Source organism: Sardina pilchardus, chromosome 14 (assembly GCF_963854185.1).
Source record: "Sardina pilchardus chromosome 14, fSarPil1.1, whole genome shotgun sequence".
In the NCBI taxonomy this organism is placed as follows: Eukaryota; Metazoa; Chordata; class Actinopteri; order Clupeiformes; family Clupeidae; genus Sardina; species Sardina pilchardus.
In genome coordinates this window covers 30671263-30695262 of record NC_085007.1, presented here as the reverse complement: position 1 = coordinate 30695262, position 24000 = coordinate 30671263, and the positions used below count along the sequence as shown (strand labels likewise).

Below are 24000 nucleotides of genomic sequence, written 5' to 3'. Positions count from 1 at the left end.
CTTTGACAGGATTAGTGCTCTTGAACAATGGCGTCTTATCAGCGCTCTCCAGCAGGTGGGATGAATGCACTCAGGACTCCCGTTGCCCCCCGCTCTTGCCCCCGCTCTTGTCACCCGGGTCGTGCTCCACCTGCGCTGCTTCTGATTTGGCTCTTAATGGCCAAGCTGCTGCTTTACGGCTCCACTTGATGGGGGCAGAATTGGGGGCACTGATTGCTCTCACCTTTGGTTAAGGGCCTCGGCTTACTGTCACCATTATTTCTGTTCTTTTTAAGGGCCTATTTTCACCTCACTCCGAGCACTGACTCATTCCGCCGCCTGAGCTCTTGGCATTATCAGGTTTTAATTCTGGTTTTATGCGCGCTCCAAACATATGGTCCTAATATTACAAGACGGCTCCATTAGACAGCTGTAGGAGCGTGCAGCATAGACAGCATATCCATCATTTTCCGGACCATTTCAGAAGGTATTTATCTTAATCTCTCCGCTATAATTCATCACGTTATGCAGTGTGGGCAGGAAGTGGACCAGTGCTGGTGCTGCAGGCTTGGCTAAGTCCAGCACTGATCCCCGCTTTATTAATCCAGTTTAGAACGCACTCGACCGTACTCCCGTCTTCCATCAGTTGGAGGAACTGTCAGTGTCCATCTGATGCCCCATTCATCACCACACTGGTGTTTTGCCATTTGCCATAAAGCATATATACACAACTACTGCTATATGCACTTTTAACAAGCTCTGACACGAGAGTGGAGACTAGCGCTACCTGGCTATGGTGCACTGTAAACTATGCCTCCGGTTGAGCTCCAGACAAGGGCTGTTTTACAAGGGACACGGTCTGCTCTGTGGCTTTGACAGTATATTGTATGTCATGCTTATTAGCATCAGAGCTCAAGAAAGGCTGGTATTGTGTTCTGTCCCCTGAAGCCAGCGCTGCCTCCTGTGTGGAGTCTTACCCAGCGCATGTCGTTCCATTCATAGCCCCATGCTCTTTGTACTGGATAGCCCTGCACTAGCCTCCATGTCTTTCCCCCTCCGCTCTGATACCTTATAGCTCTCAGCACTATGTAGGTCTGTCTCCTAGTGTGACACGTCTCAGACTTCCCTCCATTCTTCTGTCTTTTAGGAGATGTTGTTCCTAGAGCCCCAGCAACCTCCTTGTTGTCTAACCCCAATTGTGCTCCATGTGTGTGTGTGACATGAGAGAGCTTAGGGAGGCTGCAGGTTCTGCTATGAAGCCATCAGTCATGCAGGGCACATTAGCCCTTGCTATTTGTGTTTTTGTTTTGTTTTGTTTTGTTTGCGGCTTGCGCATCCCAAGGGCTTAGGCAGCCATTGTCAGGCCAGTGTGCATTTCAAATGAAGCCAGATGAAGTGACTAAGCACCCTGAGACCAGCCGATGGAGTGGGGGCTCTCAGTAAACAGCCGGGCCCATTCTTTAACCATGGCAACAGCAGCACAGCAGCCCAGCCGTCAGGATGCTCTGGTGGAGTCTCTGCTCCAGGACCAGGGGCCGCTCGCCATGACAACGGGATGTTTTGAAAACAGTGTTCTTTTTCCCCCCGTAGTGTTTTCAAATCGTCCAGCATCCACGTCAGCATTTTCAGAACTTTTCCACGATCAGGTACATGCACAACAACTAGCCAAATATATTTGATACAATTGGGGTCGTGTATTCACTTGTCTTCACAGTGAGGTAAGGTTTGAATTGTCAAGAGAATACAGGCCATAGTATCAAGGCCGAAGTCAAGCGCAACAAACAAATCGGTGTGTAAACGGTCCATTAATGCTGTTTCAACACCCGGTCTGGTCAACATAGTCTTTCATAGTTACAGACAGTCAGTGAAAGTGTTATCCTCTTAGGCAGGCTTGGCTCTGAGCCTCTGAAAACATGTCAGTCTCTCTCCCTCCTGTGTACACAAGTCTGCATACCTACTGCAACACCTGCCCTCATCTTGCACTGTTCATCCGGCTATCTCATGTCCACCATTAGGGCAGAGAGAGCAACAGGATGGAGCAGACGGATGTACTGTCTTTTGATTTGTGTAGTTTGTTAATGTTGCTGTTGACTGTGAAAGTGTGTGTGTGTGAGTGAGAGAGAGAGAGACTGCTGGTTTGGGCCATGTGTTTGTATACACTCCACTTGGAAAAGGAATAAACAGGAAAACCGGAGAAGCGAGGCCCCAGAGTGGCTGGACAGAGCGGAGCAGAGTGGAGCTGAGTGGAGGGACTGTGTAGTGTTGCTGCTTAGCTCTGCATCTCCTCACGACAGCCTCAGCACAACTGTTTCCCATGCGCTGATACACATCAACAGTCAAGAGTTCCTGAAGATAAGGGCCTCGGGCTAGCCTGTTCTGCTTACACCAGCTTGTGCTGCTTAGACTGGGAGAGTGTGTGCATGTGTTTGGATGTGAGGACAGACGAGGGGGGGGGGGGGGGGGGGCGTATTTGTGTGTGTGAGATGAGAAACATACAAAATGACCGACAGAGACACAAAGAGAAAGGGAGGAAGAGCAACAGAGAGAGAGAGAGAGAGAGAGAGAGAGAGAGAGAGAGAGAGAGAGAGAGAGAGTTCCCCCACAGGCAGTTTGATTTTAATAAAGACAAAGCACTGCGAGGGCTGCATGCTCTCTGGAATCACAGGATGTTTGCATGACAATCCACCCAAACAATGTGTGCTGGGGAACCACTGAGGAACCCTTGTGTAGCCGATGTGCCCGAGCTTTCAAATGACCATCTTGATGGGATGAGTCTGTTTGCCATTCCAGGCCGTCCAGCTCACCGCACCAACAAGTGGCCATCGCTCTTCCAAGCCCACTATCTTGAATGCTCCCATTCAGAGTGCAATGAGGTGTGCATGAAGTCATTGGGAGCGTTTATGAGTGTGTCTCCTTGACACCCCGTCTGTCTGACATGCCGATGTTCTTAGGCAGCAGCCCTCGCAGCCCTTGAGTGATATCTCAGCACACGTGCAGGTCGGGGGGGAGAGAGCGTGCGGAGCGGGCAGTGTGGGTCATCTGGGTCTGGGTCTGGCCCTAAGGAGGAGGACGGGGACTTTACTGGCCAGTTGTTCAGGACATCCTGGGGAAGGGGGTGTGAGGAGCGACGTGCAGACAACAGGACATGGATGGAATGTTGCATGCATGAGTGGACAGAGTCAGCAGGCCTTGTCACCCCTTGTGATTCAGAGGGGGCCAGTGTGTGTGTGAGAGTGTGTGTGTGTGTGTGTCAGCAAGCTAGGTCAAGATCACTATAGGCTGAGGACAATAGGCCTTTTCATAATCTGAGACACCAAAACTGAGTCACTCAATTTATGCACCACACTGAGTGCCAGAAATATTCCTTTTTAATTGGTGAATACTGCTTGTGCTCCTCCTTCAGGCCATGGCTCAAGCATGCTGCTTTGTCCCTCTAACAGTCCCGCTTGTTCATTTAGTAGCCTAAGATAAGATAGGTCATAGAAGTTATGATTCGCAGTGACTTTAACGGTATTAAACCGTTGCATTCAGTGAATGTAGTTGTTGTACAGACATGCATTATAAACAGCGTGTTACATCGACGTCATTGAGCACTGCCAAAAACTATACAGCGCTCGCCTTGATCTCGCGAACAGTGTTAAAGCTCACAGCTCCGGAGGGGAGGGGCGGAGAGGAGCGGTAATTCCATTGTCTGGCAGCCGGTCCGCGTAACCGCTTCACCCGGGAGAGGGAGCGGGCAGCGAGGCTGCATTGGGCAAGAGTGTGAATCTTGTAGCGGGGATAACGTACAGTTTTCCAGAGTCGAGCCCATCTGAATCTCATGTGACAGTATATTAGCTGCTTGGTTACGGTGAGTATGTATGCCATGGCGTTTTCATTTACTTCTTTGGTTAGTTTTTTTTTTGCTTACCTGTAAAGGATACAGGTTATATTATGCTTTCATTTTAGGACACATGCGAGAGATGTAGGATTGTTCGGGACCTACTCAAAGCTCACTTACAAGAAACTACTCAAGTAGGCTAGGCTACTGAAATATAATGTTATATTTTGTAGCGCGTTAGAATTGTTATTAGCGCGGAGTTTGTTGTCGTTGCGTTTTTCTTAAAATGAGTAGGTGAATCCAGATATTAAAATGTTTATCATTGGCTATAAAATACGGCTCACGTGTTTTCGTCATGACTTACTTTTAGTTGGCTTCTCTTATTCATTTTAATCGAAAGTAAATGAATTTATGGATCGATATAGGATAACTACACTTCAGGGCAGATTCAATATCATCGGCATGCATGTTGATAAACACTAGTTAGAGGAATGTTTATAGCCTACAATGATCCGCATTGATTTTGATCCAACTGCCCATGCTGTTTACACTCCCATGTCATGTTCTGTATATGATCCTAGACAAACTGTTTTGACCTGTCAGAAAGACATAACCCACTGCTGCAATTAGATCATTAGATTAAATGGATGAATAGACATGTCATGCAGAGATTATAGGGTCAACTGTAAAATCGTGTGGAAGGTCACAGCAGTGAATCACGTTTTATTGTTCATAAATAGTGGCTAGTGAACATAGAAAGATTCAGAATAATTTATTTGACTAGGAGGGTGGCACTGTGGTGTTGTTTTTATAGCATGCATCAATTGCCTTTTAGTCATCCCAGTTTCTTGCAAAATAACAATAATTACACAATAATTATGTGGATAAAAATGTCATAACCATAAACCATGTATTTGTAGAAAAAGCATTTTTAGAAGGAAAAGAATTGTCTCCCGGCAAAGTTCTTGCATTGGGAATAGATCAATGTTGTAGGGCTGGTTGGATGTGTAATGAATGGTTTGTTGTTGAGAGGTAGTCAATGGGCGCTTGGAAGTGGGCGGTGAGGTGGCCACAACATGATGTCAAAGAGGACTAATGATTTCTGGACAAGATGGATGAGACTTCAGAGGGCACCAGGTGGTACCAAAGAGATCAAGGGCAGGGTGGTGCAGTTAAGAGTCTCCCCTTCACCACACCCCTTGGGCCTAACGCATGACAGGCAGGAGACTCAGGTAGCTGTGAACCTAAATAACTAGTGCGTAGAAATGGATCCATGAGACCTGCTGAGCTGCGAGTGTTTTTGTTTTCTTAACCAGACCCACATGCTATTTCACCAGGGCTGTAGCTGTTTAGCACCTTGTTGATGCTGTTGTGGTAAAGCGCATCAGGTGCAAAAGATTACAATGCTCCTAAGCCCACAGATTCACCCTGGGCCGTTAAAAGACGCTAGTCTTATGAGCCCAAACAGATTGGCCGCGGTTAATCTGATAAAAACAGTAGTAGTCTTATGTGCTTAGAGAGCGCACACAGCAGGGCTTGAACTCTGCCGGGCCGCCACACAAACATTGTCCCAGCTGACCCACAGGGATCTAAGGAGCTAGCATGCTTGGCCAGTCATCTTGAGTTAAAGAGAGGCAGTATTATGGGGAGTGGGGGGGGGGTGATGGTACCAGTGCCTGTAGCGGTGAGGAGAGGGGGCAGCTTGAGAGGGCAGTCAAAACAGTGTCTTAGGCCTCTAATCCCGCTGGACGACTCTCCTTTTCATCAGAGGAGCCAGCGCTGGTCAGCCCCCGAGGCCCTGTCCCCCTCCAGCTCCTCACCGCACATCATCTGACGAGCCAGCCAGACTAATAACCAGCTGTTGATAGCTGTCCTCAATCCTCCCATTGTTAGACAGCATGGCTTGCATCTGGAAAGGGCTCTGTGATCTAAGGAACAGCACCTCTCCAGGATTGACTGATGGTGTTTACTAACTTGAGAGAATCTCCTCATTTTCCACTGCATTTTGCAGTAGTTGTGAAATGTCAACCACTTTAAAAACAACGTCAGACTATTTAGTCTGAAGAGAGACACCAAACCTGTTTAGACAAAGAAATGCCTTTTCACAGAGGTAAAGAGTGATGTTAGTGCCAAGATTCAGGTCTGAAAAAAACCTGAATATTTTGTATCCTTCTAGAAAACCTCGTAGTGTTATTTGTACAATGATGAAACTCGACATATCATGTCATGTTTAGATGTTCTAATAGTATACTATTAGATGTCATGCTAGCTTATGTCACATGGTTGTTAGTGACATGCTGACATGAAAACATGATCAGTAATTAGCTTTTTTTGTGCCTCTTGGAATAATGAGGTCTGTGTAGTCACAGCGCACACATTATGGAAATGCATATTTCCTGGTCCAAATAACAACAGCTGCTGGTCCATGACTATTTTCCTCCCCTGTTACTTCTCATCAGAGCTGATGAATCACCTCGGTTCAGCCGCTCCTGCAGCCTGTTTACTCAGCCCTGGCGCTGGCTGTCTCCTCGTCCTCTTGATGCCACCGTGGTCTTGTCAGCCATCAGGGCAGTTGCTCAGGAGACGGACGTGGACAGCGGAGACATGTGGATCCATGTGGTGGGGCTCGTTAGTTCTGCGCGCTGATAAATAAATAGCGAGCGCGCTGGAGGAACTCGTACACAGCCCAGCATGCGGTTGGTTGTTTGTTTGTTATGCCTGACCCCCCCCCCCCCCTGTAACTGGTGATTTGTATGTTTGTGTGTGTGTCAGGGGGCGGTGGGGAGTGTGTGCATGAATGCCGATGTCTGAGAAATGAAGAAGTTCAGAAAAGGTGAAGTTTAGCATGTGGCATGTAGTCTTAGGCAGTCTTCCATGGTGTGAAATAAGACGCAGGGCATCCTATGGCAGGACAGTGCCCACCCCAAGACCACCAGGGCTCTTCCCCCTCACCGTGACTCCTCTCTGCGCTCAAGGCTTGTGGTCTTGATCTGGTCATTCTCTTATGTGCCAGCACCATCTGTCCCATGTGGGTATGATCAGTTCCTTTGCCCGTAATCGTCCCCCTCACCTGCCACTGAGCTGCCTTATTCACCCCAATGGGATTCAGCAGTTGTGATGACACATCTTAGGACAATGCTGCGTGACTGTCTGTTCTGACCTCACAAATCCCCTTGGCCTGCCAGTGCCTTCAGCAAATAATAGTTTAATGAACCTCTTTATTTCAACTGCTGTTCTCCATGGTTATTGCAGTTTTGATTGTTTTTCCCAGCGACCCAAGTTCATAAAACCAAGTGCGTTATCTGCAGTAGTTCTGCTGAATACCTAGCAGCTGCTCGGTTTCTTAGTCTGGTGTCTATAAATACATCTTTAATGGCTGACACGCTGGTCTCATGGCAAACTAAATCAATGAAGGGGATACAGAACACCCTCTAGAGAGCTTGGCAGAGATGTCGAACTGATAGTCCTGAATAATTGAACTTCTGCGTGTAATCATTTTGCCATTGCCTATGGTGTGTGTTCGTCTGTGTGTGTGTGTGTGTGTGTGTGTGTGTGTGTGTGTGTGTGTTTGTGTGTGTGTGTGTGTGTGTGTGTGTTTGTGTGTGTGTGTGTGTGTGTGTGTGTGTGTGTGTCTGTGTGTGTGGGTGGACCCACCCCTCCCCATGCAGTGTGAACTCTCCGGAGGGCCACTGACACTCAGCGGACTGTTTATGTGGAATGAAAACATCCTCTTGTCAAAAGTAGCCCATGCTCATTAAGCCTGATAATGTGTCTGTTTGTGATGTGTTTTCATCGGTTAGTGCTGCCCTTTTGTGCACTTTTCACCCTGGTACACAGTTTGTGTGTGTGTGTGCGTGTGTGTGTGTGTGTGTGTGTGTGTGTGTGTGTGTGTGTGTGTGTGTGTGTGTGTGTGCGCGTGTGTGTGATATCATAATGACACGTTGAGCCTCTGAAAGTGACCTCAGTGTGAGCGGTGGCTGTTGAGCTGCTGAGAGATGAGCCCTGGAGAGGTGGTGCTGGTGGTGGTGCTGGTGGGGGGGGGTCGTGAGAGATGAGCCTGGAAAGGTGGAGCTGGTGGTGGTGCTGGTGGTGGGGGGGGGGGAGCATGAGGGGCTTGTCTCAGCACCTGAAGCCCCGGCAGCAGACAACTAATTGGCTGATGGGATCATCTCACAGATACCCAAGCACTGCAGGGGGCTCAACGCCATAAATCTGTTTTGTCTGCAAGCTTGAGCTCTCCCTCTTTCTCTCTCTCCCTCCCTCTCTCTCTCTCTCTCTCCCTTTTTCTCTCTCTTTCTCCCCCTCTCCACACCTCCAACTAGGCCGGGGTGTAAATTACCACCCAGAGACGTGTGCTAATCACAGGTTGTGAGGGCCACCCGAGGGCCTTTATGGCACACAAGCATTTACTGCCCCTGACCTTGTTATTACAGCCAGGCCAATCTGCTGACGACACCGGAGTCTGTGGACATCTCAGTGCTTTGGTGGTCAGGTGAATGGACGGAGGGAGACTTTGATGGCGTGACTTTCCGCGGAGCTGCCGGCTATCTGAAGCAGACCACCGCTGATCTGTCCTATCATTCACTTCCTTTGCAGGGGGCGACAGGGAGCGGATGACAGCCAACCATGAGACATATCTCCTTATGGCCAGCACCCAGAATGACATGGAGGATTGGGTGAAGTCCATCCGCAGGGTCATCTGGGCGCCCTTCGGGGGAGGTGAGTACACAGCTCTAAGCAAACATCTTCTGTAAACAGGAAGGAGAAGTCAAGCGAGAGCAATCACATGCTTCTCTGCTATTTTTAACAAACTTAAGATGTTTCTTTTTTTCTAACCACATGTTAACATACAGCCAGGGCCAATGTAACTGTAGTATATAAAAGTGTGTAAGTATGTGCCTCTTTGTGGACCTGCTTGACCGGTCACTCGTGGAGCACTCCATAGGGTTCTTTATCGATTAACTTGACCGGCGACCGCACATGAAGTGGGCAGTGTTGCCTCTCAGGGAGGGGGTGGAGAGGGCAGCAGGCAGAGGAGAGAGTGTGGTGTGGACACAGCCCGGGGAGAGGGAGGTGGCCCCCACTGTGTGTGGAGCAGCAGGTTTGACGCAGATAACAGCTGACTGCTCCTCAAAAGACACGGTGGGATGACAGGCAGGCAGGGTCCTCACTAAGCTCCCCTGCTGAACACCCAGGCTGGATTGGCCTCGTTCTGCGGGCGCTGGGTGCAGGCTGACATATCAGATGACGGGTGTCATGTCCTGGAACTTTGCTGAACAATCAGTGCCCCGGAGCCTTATTAAAATTAGGCGTGGGGCTCTGCTGAGATGGAGGGAAGGAATCAGAGTGGTCCTGTCACCAAGTCCCAGACCTCTATTTTTGTTCAAGAATAACCTTGTAGTGCTTCAAGGCTATTAAAAAAGAAACACTCCGGTCTCCAATCTCAAAAGTGGTGGGTTTTTTTTTTCCTTCCTGCGTTTGGTCACGGTGACTTTTCCCCCTGACCCAGTAACCACTGCCACCGCTCTGGCTCTCCATCACAGACAGGGCTCGGGGCGCTCACAGGGTTCAGAGAGACGTTTTAGAGGAGAGAGCTGAACTGCATGACATTAGAACCCTTTACCACGCTGCCTTTATCACCAACATTCCAGACATTCACCATACAGAGCTCTCTCCATGGTGTGTGTGTGTGTGTGTGTGTGCGTGTGTGCGCGCCTGTGTGGGTGAGTGGATGGGTGGTTGTGTGTGTGTTGGGTGAAGACTTTCCCTCGAGTCTTTGCCCTGAAAGTGAAGTTCCGATGACCTGTCCTCAGGTCAAAGGCCACCCCTGAGTCAGCAGCGGACAATAACTCAAGTCTCCAGTTTCCATTGTGCTGAAGGCCACCCAGTCTCTGCACACCTGTGGCCCTCTCTCACCTCCCCCCATCTCATCTCATCTCATCTCCTCCCCATTTGGCCCTAGAGTTACAGCCTGCAGCCATGTCATCATCACCTCATGCTCCACTGATCACCACCACACAGCACAGCACAGCACAGCACAGCACAGCACAACACAACACAACACAACACAACACAACACAACACAACACAACACAACACAACACAACACAACACAACACAACACAACACAACACAACACAACACAACACAGCACAGCACAGCTCAGCACAGCACAGCACAACACAGCACAGAGTCTCGTCTCTGTATAATTGCATTTATTTATTCATTGGCAGTTCACGGGCAGTTGTACAAGGCTATTCAGATAACTGCTCTCTGTAGTGATTTTTTATGCATCTCACCTTTTTGCATACATTATTATGTTCTTGTGTTTTTCTTGAGTTATTTTCTTTTTCCTGGTGCTACGCTGACCTTTACAAAAAAGACTTCCTCATTGTTAATTGAGTATTGACTTGAACGTTTCTGGAGTGGCCTCGGTCGATACCACTGACCGAGGACCGTTTTGCTTCCAACGCACACAATCGAATTTGAATGGTTCTGAAATACTCCACAGACCCCTACTCTAAGTTCACCTTGACCAGTATTGGACTCAGCTACAGCTTTAGCTCAGGACCGCTGCCTGCCAACTGCATACAGCCCCCTGTAATGCTAGCAGCCACTAGCGCTGCACCTTATATTTGCTGCTGTTGACATTTCTAATCTGTTCAAGGAAATAGAAAAACTAGAAAAAAAAGGACACAGTGTTCACTCAAGCAGTTCCAATCATCCAAAAGGGATTAAGAATATGCTTGATTGGCAGCCTTCATTTATTGTTATCCGTTTTTTATTCTGGGGTGCTGACAAATATTATTGGAGTTCTAGAGTAATATAATCTGTCTTATTCTAGATCATGTGTCTTCTCACGGTTCACCATGCGCTGTGTGTTAGTGGATGTGCTTGTGTTAAAGAGAACGTGCTGTGTATTTGGAGTCCTGAGCGAGACATGGTTGAACACTTGACTGTGGATATTCAGAAGGGAGCACTGTGCCCTGGATTTACTGTTCACACAGAATGGCTCCACTATGAGTTGAAGGGGGGAGTTATGGCCAACTTGAGAGTAGCCACATCAAATGCTAACTCTAAAGGCTTAAGGGCTTTGCCAACATCCGCCTGGAGTAGTAGGGGGCTTGGCTTAGCCATAACCTTTACACAATACCACAGGGTCGAATCATTCTGCCGAGCACTGGCCTGACAGACCTACAGCTCTCCTCCTCCTCCTCCTCCTCCTCCTCCTCCTCCTGCTCCTTCTCCTCTGGACAAAACCTCAGTACACGCCTGCTAGTGTTTTTTTTTCCCTCTGCTTGTGCCTCTCACCCCCACAGTCTAGACGAGCCTTCACAGATTAGAAGTGTGAGTTATGTGAGGATGTATGTGCCCTCATTCCTGAAGGAAACTTTTGCATTTGCTCTCACCGAGCGGAGCAGAGGATCGCAGAGGACGGCTCCCTGGAGCAGTGAAGGACCGAGGACTGATGGTCATCCACCGCTCTGACCGTCAGTGTATGACGTGACAAAACTTGGAAGACATTCAGCACCTTTCTGTCCTTTGCATGGACTGTGTGTAGGTCAGTTGGACTTGGAGGAATGAACAGGCCACAGGCCAGTGAGTTTCAGGAAGAGTGACTCATCATCAGTCCACAACCTTATGATGTTGAAGCTCATCTGACCAGAACTGAGGACGTTTTTTTCCATGTTGGGTCTTTTTTTAGATTTTTTGAAAGGCTGGGAAATGTTTACTTTCATCTGGTCCATTTAGCGCATTTATTTTATAATACGCCCACAGGACATGAGTAATATTTTGGGTGCAGGGAATAGACGCGTTCAGCTCAACAAACTAGGAGAAGCCTTCGCGTCTGCACATCCCTGTCTCAGATTGCTGTTGGAATGTTTACCAAAGTGCTAACAGAGATCTGCTCAAATGAGCTCTGAAACATAAAAGCTCAGCCGTGTCCCTGGACGCCCGGCGAGATAGCGAGAGCAGAAGACGTTCCCGGAGCTGAGATTGCTCTCCAGAGTGTCTGCGATGCTGCCGCTGTCATTCAGACGCATTCCTGTGGGGCCCCTCAGCAGATCTGCTAAAGCGCGCCGCACCAGCGTTGGCTGAGTGACTGTGGCTCCTGGTGGATGGGGCTTGTCACCGTTTCCTGCCTCAGCCACATCCTGAGAGGTCTGGAGCATCACTCAGGAGACTGGGAGACTCAGGGAGCGGAAGATGTTGGAACGTCGCGAGCTTAGGAGCAGCGTCTCCAGCACTCTGGCGTATCAGAACTTTATCAATCGACGGATCTATCGGAAAATCCGAAGTTGTGTGGGCTACAGACGGGGTGAGTGTGTGTTATTGAGATGGTGAAATAAGTGTAAAACCACCTTCAGAGAGCAATGGGAACAGGATGTCCATGTTATTGTCAGCCTCTGCTGTGTTCAGTGTAAGTTCTGCAGCTAATGCACAAAAGAAGCACACAGTGGAATATCAAGCAACATGGATGCCTGTTGGTGTGAGACAGATTTTCAATCGGCCCATCCCTGCGGCTTATTTGGATTTGTACCATATCGTACCACATGTGCAGCGTTTGTCTGTGTCCGAGAACCGGAAAGTTATGCAGATCCCAAGCTTGCAGGAAGGCTGCCTTAATCCCCTCTTGTATGCCAGCCACATGAGCCCCCCAAAATGTGAATCATACTTTTTTTTCCCCCACCCTCGCTGGGGCCTGTGTGAACGGAGTGACACAGACAAAAGGCGAGAGAGGGAGAGAAACGGGGTTAAAGCAGGAAGTCAGATTTGAATCGGGTCTCGTTCCTCAAGCCGCCTGCGCCGGGCGTCCACATTCTCCGGCCCAGTGCCCTGAATCATGGCAGGGCGGGGAACGTCAAACGGCCGTTGGATTTAGATCAGAAAGTCAGAGCCCCTTATCCGCACTCTGTTCACTTTGATGTTCCTCGGAACAGACCCCCCCCCTCCCCCCTCCCCTGTCTCTGTGTTATTTTTTTGTCTTTTTTTTTTTTTGGTCGGCCTGCATGCCAGTTACAAGGAAGAGTCTTTCTCTCCCCGCTGGCCTTTCTGCGTGATTTGCCACTAATCCCCAAGCTGTGGAGGAGGAGAGCTGTAGTGTGGAGTGGCCAGGGCTACAGTACATTAGCGCACCATTCCCTGGGCAGCTCATGCGCTCAGCCTCATCTGCTGTCAGTGCACTCAATGAGCTCTATGAAGGAGTGTTGGCCGCTAACTTCAGAGTATGTACTTTAGACTGGTGTGTGTTGTGTGAGTGACATACAAATGACTTTGGCAGAATCGATAATGGCACATTAGTAAATCACCTTAAGAAATGTGTAAATGCTATTGACTTGTTGACTAATGCTAATTCTGTTTTTATTGTGTTCAATAATCACCCTGTGTTGGCAGGGTTTTGCATTGCAGCCTTCTTACTCAGCACTGAAAGTTAGGGTTTCACTTAAAGCCTTGCTATGTTTTAAAAGTTTAAGTGTAGACTTGTCCAAAATAAAAATCAAAACAAAAGTCTTTAGCATGGATCCATGTCCCATGGGTATGGGTAACCCATTCAAGTGAAAAGGGGTGATTGAGTTAGTGGACTATGTGTGAGCATTCATGGAGTGGAATGAGAATGTGGTATTCCCAATTGGCACAGTTAATTATACCCTCTGCAACTGTTTTTTATAGCAGCTTTACAACACCAAATATATTCTAGCATGTTTGCTACTTGCTTAATGTGTGAAAGTAGGTCAAATCTGCTTAGTCTGCTACTATAATTCTCATCTTGCCAGATCATCCATGTTTTGATGTAGATCTGTATAGATGAGAGTACCTTATTAGTTCTATGTACTGTATGTACAATGACACGCCTCTTTTGACCAAGCATGGCTGTGGGAGGCTCCATGTTGTTGACTGTTTGTCTGTGGGAGGGTCCTTGTTGTTGACTGTTTGTCTGTGGGAGGGTCCATGTTGTTGACTGTTTGTCTGTGGGAGGCTCCATGTTGTTGACTGTTTGTCTGTGGGAGGGTCCTTGTTGTTGACTGCTTGTTTGTGGGAGGGTCCATGTTGTTGACTGTTTGTCTGTGGGAGGGTTCATGTTGTTGACTGCTTGTCTGTGGGAAGGTTCATGTTGACTGCTTGTCTGTTTCAGGGATCTTTGGCCAGAAGCTGGAGGAGACGGTGAAGTATGAGAAGCGCTACGGGAACAAGATGGCCCCCATGCTGGTGGAGCAGTGTGTGGACTTCATCCGGCAGTGGGGCCTGCAGGAGGAGGGTCTCTTCCGCCTGCCCGGACAGGCCAACCTGGTCAAGGAGCTGCAGGACGCCTTCGACTGCGGAGAGAAGCCCTCGTTCGATTGGTGAGCTGCCCTCCGCGTTCACACCCTCTCTCTCCTCATTAGCATGTGAGATGCTGTGCTCGTAAGTCACACAGCTCGCGGAAACCTAAGTCCTATTTATCCCAATCAAATTCCACATATTAATCCTATTGGGGAATAAGACATGGCTAAGCTCAGTCTGAGAGGGACTAAGTTGCCTGTGGTGAGGGGAGGGAGGGAGGGAGGGAGGGGGGGGGGGTGGGATCACAGAAGAGTGAAAAGAGGAGTAGAACTTACAGTCAGAAAGTAAAGCTGAGTAGAAAGCCTCTTGGCTTGACTAGAATTTTAACCCACTGGCAAAACTCACTTGGTTCCCAGGACATCACTGATTTGGGATCTGCTGAGTAGGAGTACTCGTGTGTGCTTCAGTGTGCGTCAGTTTGCAGTCTTCACTTCCTCACTGATGATTCACTTTGGTGTTGAAATGTGGTGTTAACTCCACAGGTTCTAAAAGAGTTATGTTGAAGACAGGGGCGTTTCTAGACTGTAAGGACAACCTGGGCTTAGCCCCTACTGTCAATGCGCGCGCGCAGCGCGCGCCGAATTTTTTTTGAAGGGGGACATTAAGGGGTGCGCGAAATGAAGAAGGCAATGGAGGATTTACAGTAGCCTATTACAGTAAAATATAATGTTATACTCCTACATTGTATCTTTTACAAGGAACACAAGATAGCCTATAGGAAGAGCACTATTGAGAGAAAAATTAGGCTTATCTGACTATAGCTGTTACAACTACCCATAAGCTTACACTATCCAGAGACACACTACAGTGTACTACCAGTGGATGACAAGGAGTCTGAGTATATAGCATAGCCTATTGTAGGTCTAAATCAAAACATACAATTTTCCTTTTCGAAGTTGAACTTTGAAGCCTATAGCCTACACTCATCTGCTCCTCTCAGAATGTGTGTAGACAAACACATAGTCCTACCAATGATTCATATCAAGCATCTGCCATGGCTATATGACAAACAGGGGTCTGAATACAACTTCTGATATGAAAAATAAATTATTTTGAAGTGGGGGAAATGGGGATGTATGAAAAAATGCAGAAATTTGATGTGATTTCAAAAAAGGATTTCTCGTGATTACCGCTATTTATACAGATACATTCTACACGCCATTGGAATCAGTAGGATCTCCTGTTTATTTTGATGTGCAGTTTGCCATAGGGCAGTAACGAAATCATGAGATATTTCACAGAGAAGAATGTGTATGACGCAGAACTGCATGTGACATTCATTTTTGTATGTACAGTAACTGTAATTTTCAACGCTAAGTATCTCGCGAACCGTTCATCATAGAAACTAGTGGCTAGTGCCACTGTAAAGGCCAGGTTACGTAGTTTCATATGATATGCCTGTTATTTCTATGCGAAAATATCTCGCAGCAATATGACCGAAAAGAATGGGTGCGGCCGCGGCCGTATGGTGCGTCTCTCGGAGAAGGCAGAGAGGCCGGCGGCCCGATGGTAATAATCTTCTCGCGGCCCGGTACCCATAGATTGAGAAACAAACACTGGGCTAGCCCATGTAGAAACGTGAAGCTAGTGTTGTATTGTGATCCCAATCGATAGCTTGCTTAGCCTACTACTGGTGGTGCTCAACATTTAGCACCAGGCAAATGCTGGTTGATTTTGAAACTGGCTGATAGATTCAAGCATTACAAAAATTTACCCCGGGCTCGGCTCAAATTACCCCGGGCTGAAGCCCCGGTAAAATCGGCTGGTGACGCCACTGGTTGAAGAGCTGATGCATCTCCATCTACAGTGTAGCTGCTGAATGAACATTACACAAAGAGAAGATAGCAAATCAATAGGGAGCAGAATGGGTGGGTGAAGCTCTGAAAGTGAATGAATATGATCTGCTATTTCTCAAGGCTGTGTGGACAGGCCTCTCACAGGAGCTCATTTAGTCTGTCATGAGCGCATATTTTCAGAGACAACAACACTTATTGATGCTTACATTCTTCACTGAGATTCCACTGATCTGTCTCCATTCCACTCTCGGGGTCCTGCATAAAACATTTAGCCCTATCTGTCTGGCCTCAGATCAAGGCTGTAATGAAAACAGTTTTATTCAAGTGAATAGCATTTGTCATGGTCTGGTCCAAATCCCTTTTTGCATGATTAATCATGATCAGCGGTCTGATTTGTCTATGAAATGGAAAGTAAGAAAGAGAGAGCTGGAGATGGATGGGTCAAAAGTGAAATTTAGCCAGTCAGGGGGAAAACAAGAGATAGAGAGTGAGACAGCAGTGAGAGAGAGAGAGAGAGAGAGAGAGAGAGAGACAGAGAGAGGGAGAGAGAGAGAGAGACAGAGAGAGGGAGAGAGAGAGGGAGAGAGAGAGTGAAAGGCCTGGTCCTGCTTTGAGATGGGCTTATGCCAGTCATCCAGTCAGTGCTCTGCTGCTGTCACGTTGGCGGTAGCTCTCGGGTGACTGGTGAGAGACGGGCTGCCTGTCCCGCGGCGCTCCCCCAGGGCAGATGGACGCACATCAGTCCCGCCCGTGAGGCGGCATCGGGCACACGGCTCGTCCATCACCGCTCCACCTTCACGCCGTCCTCGTGTGCCATCCCATTTAGTCCAGGGTCAGTTTACAAGCAGCACGTCCCCTTTCCCTTCTGGCTACTGATACTCCCACCGCCGCCCGCCCGCCCGCCCGCCCGCCCACAACGCCCCACTCACTCCACTCAGCTCCTCCATCATGCTCCCTGGACTGCAGACACTCTCTCTCTTCCTCCACCTTACTCCATCCACTCCCATCAACTCGCTCCACAGTCACTCTCTCCCTCTTTCTTTTGTCTTTCATTGTCACTTCCATTGACTTTCTGTTATTCTCTCTCTCTCCCCCTCCTGCAGTAACACAGATGTGCACACGGTGGCGTCCCTGCTGAAGCTGTACCTGAGGGAGCTGCCCGAGCCCGTCATCCCTTTCGCCAAATACGAGGAGTTCCTGGCCTGCACCAAGCTCTTCAGCAAAGACCAGGACACTGTGAGTGGTGTGGGTGGTGTGGGTGGTGCCCCCTGTGGGGCCGTGTGGTCAGTGCAGCGCTCTGCTCTGCTCTGCTCTGCTCATTAGGGAGCATTCCCAGCATGTGTGGCTCTCAGCAGCTCAGAGTGCACATGGTGTCCTGTGGCAGAGAAACGCTTTATACAGCATGACTCCTCAAGCTCCATTCAGTTCATTCCCCACGGAAAACACATATAGACAGACAACACACACACACACACACACACACACACACACACACACACACACACACACACACACACACACACATACACACACACACACACACATACACATACACACACACATTTACAAACACATAACAGATACAATGCACACATCAGTGAGATAGATGTCATTAGGGGACTCAAACTTCTCCTCCACCAGCCTTTAATCACACACAGTTGGCCTCCTGGCATCAACCCATTTGTAGTGTAAATAGAACAACGCAGAACAAACACTGACAGTCTATTTGTCGAGTCCTCGCCACGCTGTGGTTGTCATTGGGCCCCTAAAGCCAATCACTGCTGTATCAGGCCGAGAGACACTGTGCTATCTAATGGCTCTGGAGCCAGAGGTTCAGCCAATCAATTCATTCTCTGAAAAATGGCCCTTCCTCAGTATCCCTGTAAGGTCACTGCACACAGATGGATTGTGGGAGTCCCGCAGGGAAAACGCCCATTGACTCAAATCAAAGCTAGAGATGAATTTAGGGGAGGAGAGCCGATTAAACTCAGATTAGAATCGATCCTAGTGTCGCACATGAAATTGACCTTCACTAAAAAGATAAACGATGTAGATATGGATAGGCAAATGAACTGAATACACAATGCTTAAAGCCCATTAGTACTATTTGCAATTAGTATTAGTCATTTGTGTAATGTATTTCATTGATTTAGATGAAGCTTGTAAGCCTTTGATGAAACGTTTATTTTTAAATGAGTTAATGGAACATGGGCCAGCCCCCGTGGCTGGACAAGATCTTCTGTGAAGACTGAAAAATGTGTTTTGTCTGTCTGCCTCTATGTCTCCACAGGGAATGAAGGAACTCAAAAAACAAGTTGAAAGTCTACCTCCTGTGAATTACAACCTGCTGAAGTACATATGCAGGTACTCACTTGACTCAAAGACACAAAAGTTTTATGGAAAAAATAACACCGCCAGCACTGGGGCCATGAAATGAACTCTGAGTTCTAGAACTTTTTTGTGCTATTTTGCCTTGGTTCCATTTCATTAATTTAGCTGTTTGCTTGGGCGTTTTGACAGGTTTCTAGATGAAGTGCAGTCCTACTCTGGAGTAAACAAAATGAGCGTGCAAAACCTGGCAACTGTCTTTGGGCCAAATATTTTACGGCCAAAGATTGAGGACCCTGTGGCAATAATGGAAGGTAAGGTGCCCCATTAAAGCACTTACAGATTTATTACGGTATCAGTGTCAGAGCTCCTTCTGGAAGTAATAGAAAATAAAAACATGATGAATAGACTCTTGTAAACAACCATTAAAGCACATTTGCCGTTTAATGCACCAGGCTAAATGTATAATGAAAATGCTCTACATCTGATATTAAATGACAAAGAATAGACAAAGTGCTTGGAGTTTGTAAACCGCTACAGTGTACAGCTCTTCAGCTGTCTAGTTTACTGCCTGATTGAGAGTGAGTCAGGTGCAATAATTAAAGGCGTATTCTCACTGATATCAATCAGGTTGATCTGTCTCAGTAGAGCCGTAAAAGACCTCCACATAACTCCTGCCCTCCACTGGCTCTGGTGCCTGTCTGCCTGTCTCTGCTGTAGAGCAGCTGTGTGTGTGTGTGTATGTGTGTGTGTGTGTCAGTGCTGTGATGCTCATTCTACCTTGTGTGTGTGTGTCAGTGCTGTGATGCTCATTCTACCGTGTGTGTGTGTGTGTGTGCAGGTACGGTGCTGGTGCAGCAGCTGATGGCGGTGCTGATCGGGCGGCAGGACGGGCTGTTCCCGCGGGAGGAGGAGGACGGCCCCACGGCGCTGGAGCTGCTCAACAACAACAACAACGAGGCGCGTCGGCCCACCGCCGGCCAGCTGCTCAACAAGGAGCACAACAACAACAACAGCAGCAGCCCGTCCTCCTCCTCGTCTGCGCCCGTGCGCCAGTGCGCCTGGGACGCGCCCGACTCCCCGCAGCGCTCGCCGCTGGACAACGGCTCGCCGCGCTCGGCCAGCCCCCGCAACGGCCTCCTCGCCGCGTCCACCGCCGGCGGCGGCTTCGAGCTGACCCGCAGCCCACCGCCCGGCCTGAAGAAGAACCCGGCGTTCAGCAAGGGCAGCGGCATCGTCACCAACGGCTCCTTCAGCTCGTCCTCGTCCTCCTCGGCCGAGACGGCGGGTCAGGACAAGGGTCAGGCCCTGCTGCCCAGTGGCAGCTCCGCCCTGCAGCAGAGGCGCGCGGGTGCCCTCAAGACCAGCGGCACCAAGATGGGCACCAGCGGCGGAGGAGGAGGAGGGGGGGGCGTGCGCATGGGCGTGTCCAGCAGCGACGTGGTCAACGGGACGCTGAACGGCCGGGGCGGGCTGTGGCTGCCCAACGTGACGCTGCGCGAGGGCAAGGCCGGCCGAGGCGGCGGGGAGAGTGACCAGAGCGTCCAGCAGAACCGCCTGTCCACCTACGACAACGTGCAGCTGCTGCAGATGCAGACGCCGCAGACGCAGACGCACGGCCAGTCGCACGGTCAGTCGCACGGTCAGTCGCACGGCCCGGCGCACACGTCCTCGTGCCTGAGCAGCAGCTGCGAGGACAAGCAGAGCGTGGACAGCGCCACCTGGTCCACCTCGTCCTGCGAGATCTCGCTGCCGGACAACTCCACGTCCTGCCGCTCCTCCACCACCACCTGCCCCGAGCAGGACTTCTACGGCGCCCACTTCGAGGACGCCATGCTGGACGGGCCCTCGCAGGAGGAGGGCGGCGGTGGCGGCGGCGGTGGCGAGCGTGCCAACGGGAGCGCGGGCAGCGGGAACGGGCGCGGCAGCCGTGGCACCAGCAGCAGCGACAACAGCGAGACGTTCATGCCCAGCAACGGGCCCAGCACCCACAGCAGCAACCACAGCGCCCTGCACAGCCTGGTGGCCAGCCTCAAGCAGGAGATGCTCAAGCAGAAGAGCGAGTACGAGGCGCGCATAAAGAGGTACACGCACACACACACACACACACACACACACACACACACACACACACACACGCGCTCTACCACACAAAACTAATGATAATCATGAATGAAATGGATTTATATAGCACTTCCCTAGCATAGAGCATAATTGTGCTCATATGTTTGTGAACCCATGGTAAAGTTGACTGAAAAGAGGAATAAAAAATCAGCTTTTGGAAATTGATTTCTTTATTCCTCATTTTAGTCAACTTAAGCATGGGCTCATAAACGTATCAGTGCAACTGTACATGGGGCATACATTTGAAGCACTGGAATTTGGAATTTGGAATTAATCAACATTGACTAGAGTATGAAGAAAAGACTGGCCAGGCATGTTTGTGGCGTCTGGTCAGCAGTAGATCTGTAGATACCTGACTGCATATCTAACTGTCTGTGTGTGTTGCCCCTCTGTGTGTTAGTCTGGAGCAGCGTAACCTGGAGCTGGAGACGGAGATGGTGAGCCTGCACGAGGAGCTGGACCAGGAGAGGAAGAAGTACACCATGGTGGAGATCAAGCTGCGCAACGCCGAGCGCGCCAAGGACGACGCCGAGAAGAGGAACCAGATGCTGCAGAAGGAGATGGAGCAGTTCTTCTCCACCTTCGGGGACCTCACGGCCGACCCACGCCGACCGGACCGCGCCAACACCATCTGGATCCAGTAGAGGGGGCGGGGGGAGAGACAGTTGGACTGTACCATCTGGACCCAAGACGATGGTGATCCAGTAGTTTTTCAGAAGACTAAAAGCAGAAGGACAGTGCCATATTGGCTCCAGTGGGACAGAGGTGCACAGACTGTTGCACTGTGGGATACGTGTCGTCAGGAGGCAGTGTGGTGAGCTGCCTGCCTGTGGTAGACTGAGCCTTATGCTAGAGAGAGAGAGAGAGAGAGAGAGACTCCAAAGGAACTTTCCTCCACATATATCTTTGTGATCCAATCAAACATGTACGCCACATCTTGTTTCTTGTCACGTGTTGTCCTGTACCTGCCTGTGTATATAGAGCAAAGCAAATGTTTCCGAATGTCCAGAAGAAATATGTATGTAAAAAAGAATTAAACTAAAGTAATATTTTAATGTATGTCTGGTATTTAAACTGAGAATTTATGTTGCATTTCAATTTTATATCAAGGCTTTTCCTTGCACTTATGTTTTTATTTTCATTGTGGTACTGACAAGAGCTCGTTGCTGGTTCTGTTTGTTTTTATTTTCCTCGTGGCGTATTGATGGAAATCGGTAACCTGAGGCGATAACTCTGTGTGCCACTGAGCCCACCTTATGACCAAAAACAGAAGAGAGAAAACCTGTAAATATTTTATAAATCACTTCATTTTGTTGTCTATGCTGACAGGTTTTCAGTCGCTCCGAGGAATACGTTGCTTTATTTCGTTTGTTTGTTTATTTGTTTGTTCTCTGACAGTAAAGGTTTGGCTCAAGTGCGTGTGTGTTAGAGGTAATGATGAAAGCCTGTGAAGGTAAGAGCTGACTCGTCGTAGTTTTACTGGAACATCAAAAGCTGTTGTTGTCAGTGTCAAAGAAACATGTACATGTATTCGGGGAGCCATTGTTGCTTTCTAGGGATGTTTTTAATTCCTCAACCCAAAAGTTGAAGTCTGCTGTAGTGAAGTGCATTCACATGCAATGAAAATTAAATTCTGTGAACAATCCATTTACAAACTCTGTCTTATCTAAGTATTTGTTAAGTGTGTGTGTGTGTGTGTGTGTGTGTGTGTGTGTGTGGGTGGGTGCGTGCCTGTGTCCATGCGTGCGTACATGCATGAGTTTGTGTGTGTCTGACCTGATTGCTTGGATTCTCACATGATGCCACCTGCTTTAAGTAGCCTACTGCAACACATCGAAATACATTGTCAATATCAGTCTCATTTCAACGTGCTATGTTGAAATAACATGGATTTGATTGATTAGCAGATATCACAAGTGTACTTTTACAGCTCGAGTGAATATGTCGGTGAAAACTGGTTTAGGTGTGAGTGTTCACACGAGTCTTTGTAAGGAAGCACTCCAATGAAAAGTGCCTCCTCTGGTAATACAAGGCAGCTGTTACTATGGAGCCCACTGTGAGATTTCTGTTGCCTTTGTCCGCCCATCAGACAGGAACAGCAGCCGTGCTGCAGCCTCCATGAACTGAACACCCCATTAGCACAGCCCAACGGAGCCAGCATTAGGATGCACACTGGCCCTGAATGTATCTGTGTGTGTGTGTGTGTGTGTGTGTGTGCGTATGTGTGTGTGTGTGTGTGTGAGAGAGAGAGAGAGAGAGAGAAAGAGAGTCGGAGTACATAGGCAACCAGGCCTTCTCATTCTACACCTTTCAGAGAGAGATAATAGGCTTAAGAAAAGCTGACAATGTTAACCCAAGCTGTGAATTCCTCACTGAGGGGCATGTTGCAGGAGGGAGTGTAGCAATATTTGGTTACCGTAGTTTACACAAATACCACCACCAAAGGTGTCGCAAAAAAACAAGTCTAGAATATGTATTACGTACCGAATAATCATTTATAAATCACAAATTAGGAATGAACCTTTAGGGATGAGAATGTTCTGTTGTGCTAGAGGGAGGGGAGGAGTGAGAATACTGGATCCATTTTAGCAAAGACGCTGTGTGATGATATCTGACCTGAAAACAACTGTTCTACTCTGCCAAAGAGCATTTTTAAGTTCAGTTGACAGGCTAAAAGATGAGACTAAATAAGATGTATATGAAGTTTCTGTCACAGTCATCCATGATCCTGGGTGATCCAAAACTACCTTACCGCTGGGTCGTGCACGGTCACCATGGAAACAGAAGCGAGAATCATTCACTGAAATGTTTTCTCTCCAGTGCACCTGTTTCCCCTCTTTTTCGACACATCATTTTGTGTGGCAGGCCTCTAATTGAGTTGAGTTCCATCTTGCAGTTGGGGCCATCCAGGGTGAGAGTCCAGCGTGGCTTAGTAGCAGATGCTCTGTTGCTATGCAGACATACGTTAGGCTAGGAGGCTGGGTGTGCAGGGCTGTAATGGCTGTGTGTGTGTGTGTGTGTGTGTGTGTGTGTGTGTGTTTGAGGTGATGGAGTGGCTAATTTTACCTGCCCTGAAAACCTGCTGTGAGTGTGAGAGAGAGAGAGGAGGAGAGAGAGGGTGTTGTAGTGAGCTATTGCAAATGATTTCTACATGCAGTGTGATAAAACAAACTCAAGTAGAAGACACAGAAAGAAAGAATACCACTCGTTCCCAAGGTCAAACAGTTTTTGTTGTTTATTTTCAATCACATACATACATATATTTGATTTTTTTTACATACACAGTACCTTTAAAATGTTGAGTGCTTAAGAGCTTCCTATAGTGATTTTTTAACCTCATTTCTTTTCTTGCGTTTATTTGTTTGATCACACAGTAGCCTGGAGATCAGAGATGCCCTCAGACACTGAAATCGAGCGTTGCAGAGTGAACCAGACAGTTTCAACCTCACAGCTCAACAAATGGCTTACAGTCAGCACAACGAGAAGGAGAAGAAGAAAGAACGGAGGAGGAATGGATTAACACCACCTTCTATTTAGAAAAAAGAAAAGAAACAGATTTTTACTGTTTAATAAAATCACCTATACTAGACTGTAGGAGCTGTGGTTAATGTAGCCCATACATCCAACCTC

General features: G+C 48.4%; 1 protein-coding gene across 6 annotated transcripts in view; it reads left to right on the top strand.

Annotated features, from left to right (window-relative positions):
- arhgap24 (Rho GTPase activating protein 24) overlaps positions 1 to 22016 on the top strand; it is a 112694-nt gene extending 90678 nt beyond the window's left edge. For 5 of the 6 annotated variants that reach the window (XM_062554135.1, XM_062554134.1, XM_062554138.1 and 2 more), the window contains 7 exons: positions 8396 to 8518; positions 13935 to 14142; positions 17022 to 17154; positions 18209 to 18282; positions 18439 to 18560; positions 19088 to 20330; positions 20771 to 22016. In XM_062554135.1, coding sequence (XP_062410119.1) covers positions 8396 to 8518; positions 13935 to 14142; positions 17022 to 17154; positions 18209 to 18282; positions 18439 to 18560; positions 19088 to 20330; positions 20771 to 21014 — 2147 coding nt within the window. In that variant the 3' untranslated portion in view covers positions 21015 to 22016. Of the gene's footprint in view, positions 1 to 3701; positions 3830 to 8395; positions 8519 to 13934; positions 14143 to 17021; positions 17155 to 18208; positions 18283 to 18438; positions 18561 to 19087; positions 20331 to 20770 lie in introns of those variants that run through there. The other variant, XM_062554139.1, reaches the window with a different exon arrangement.
- Positions 22017 to 24000: the final 1984 nt, after the last annotated feature.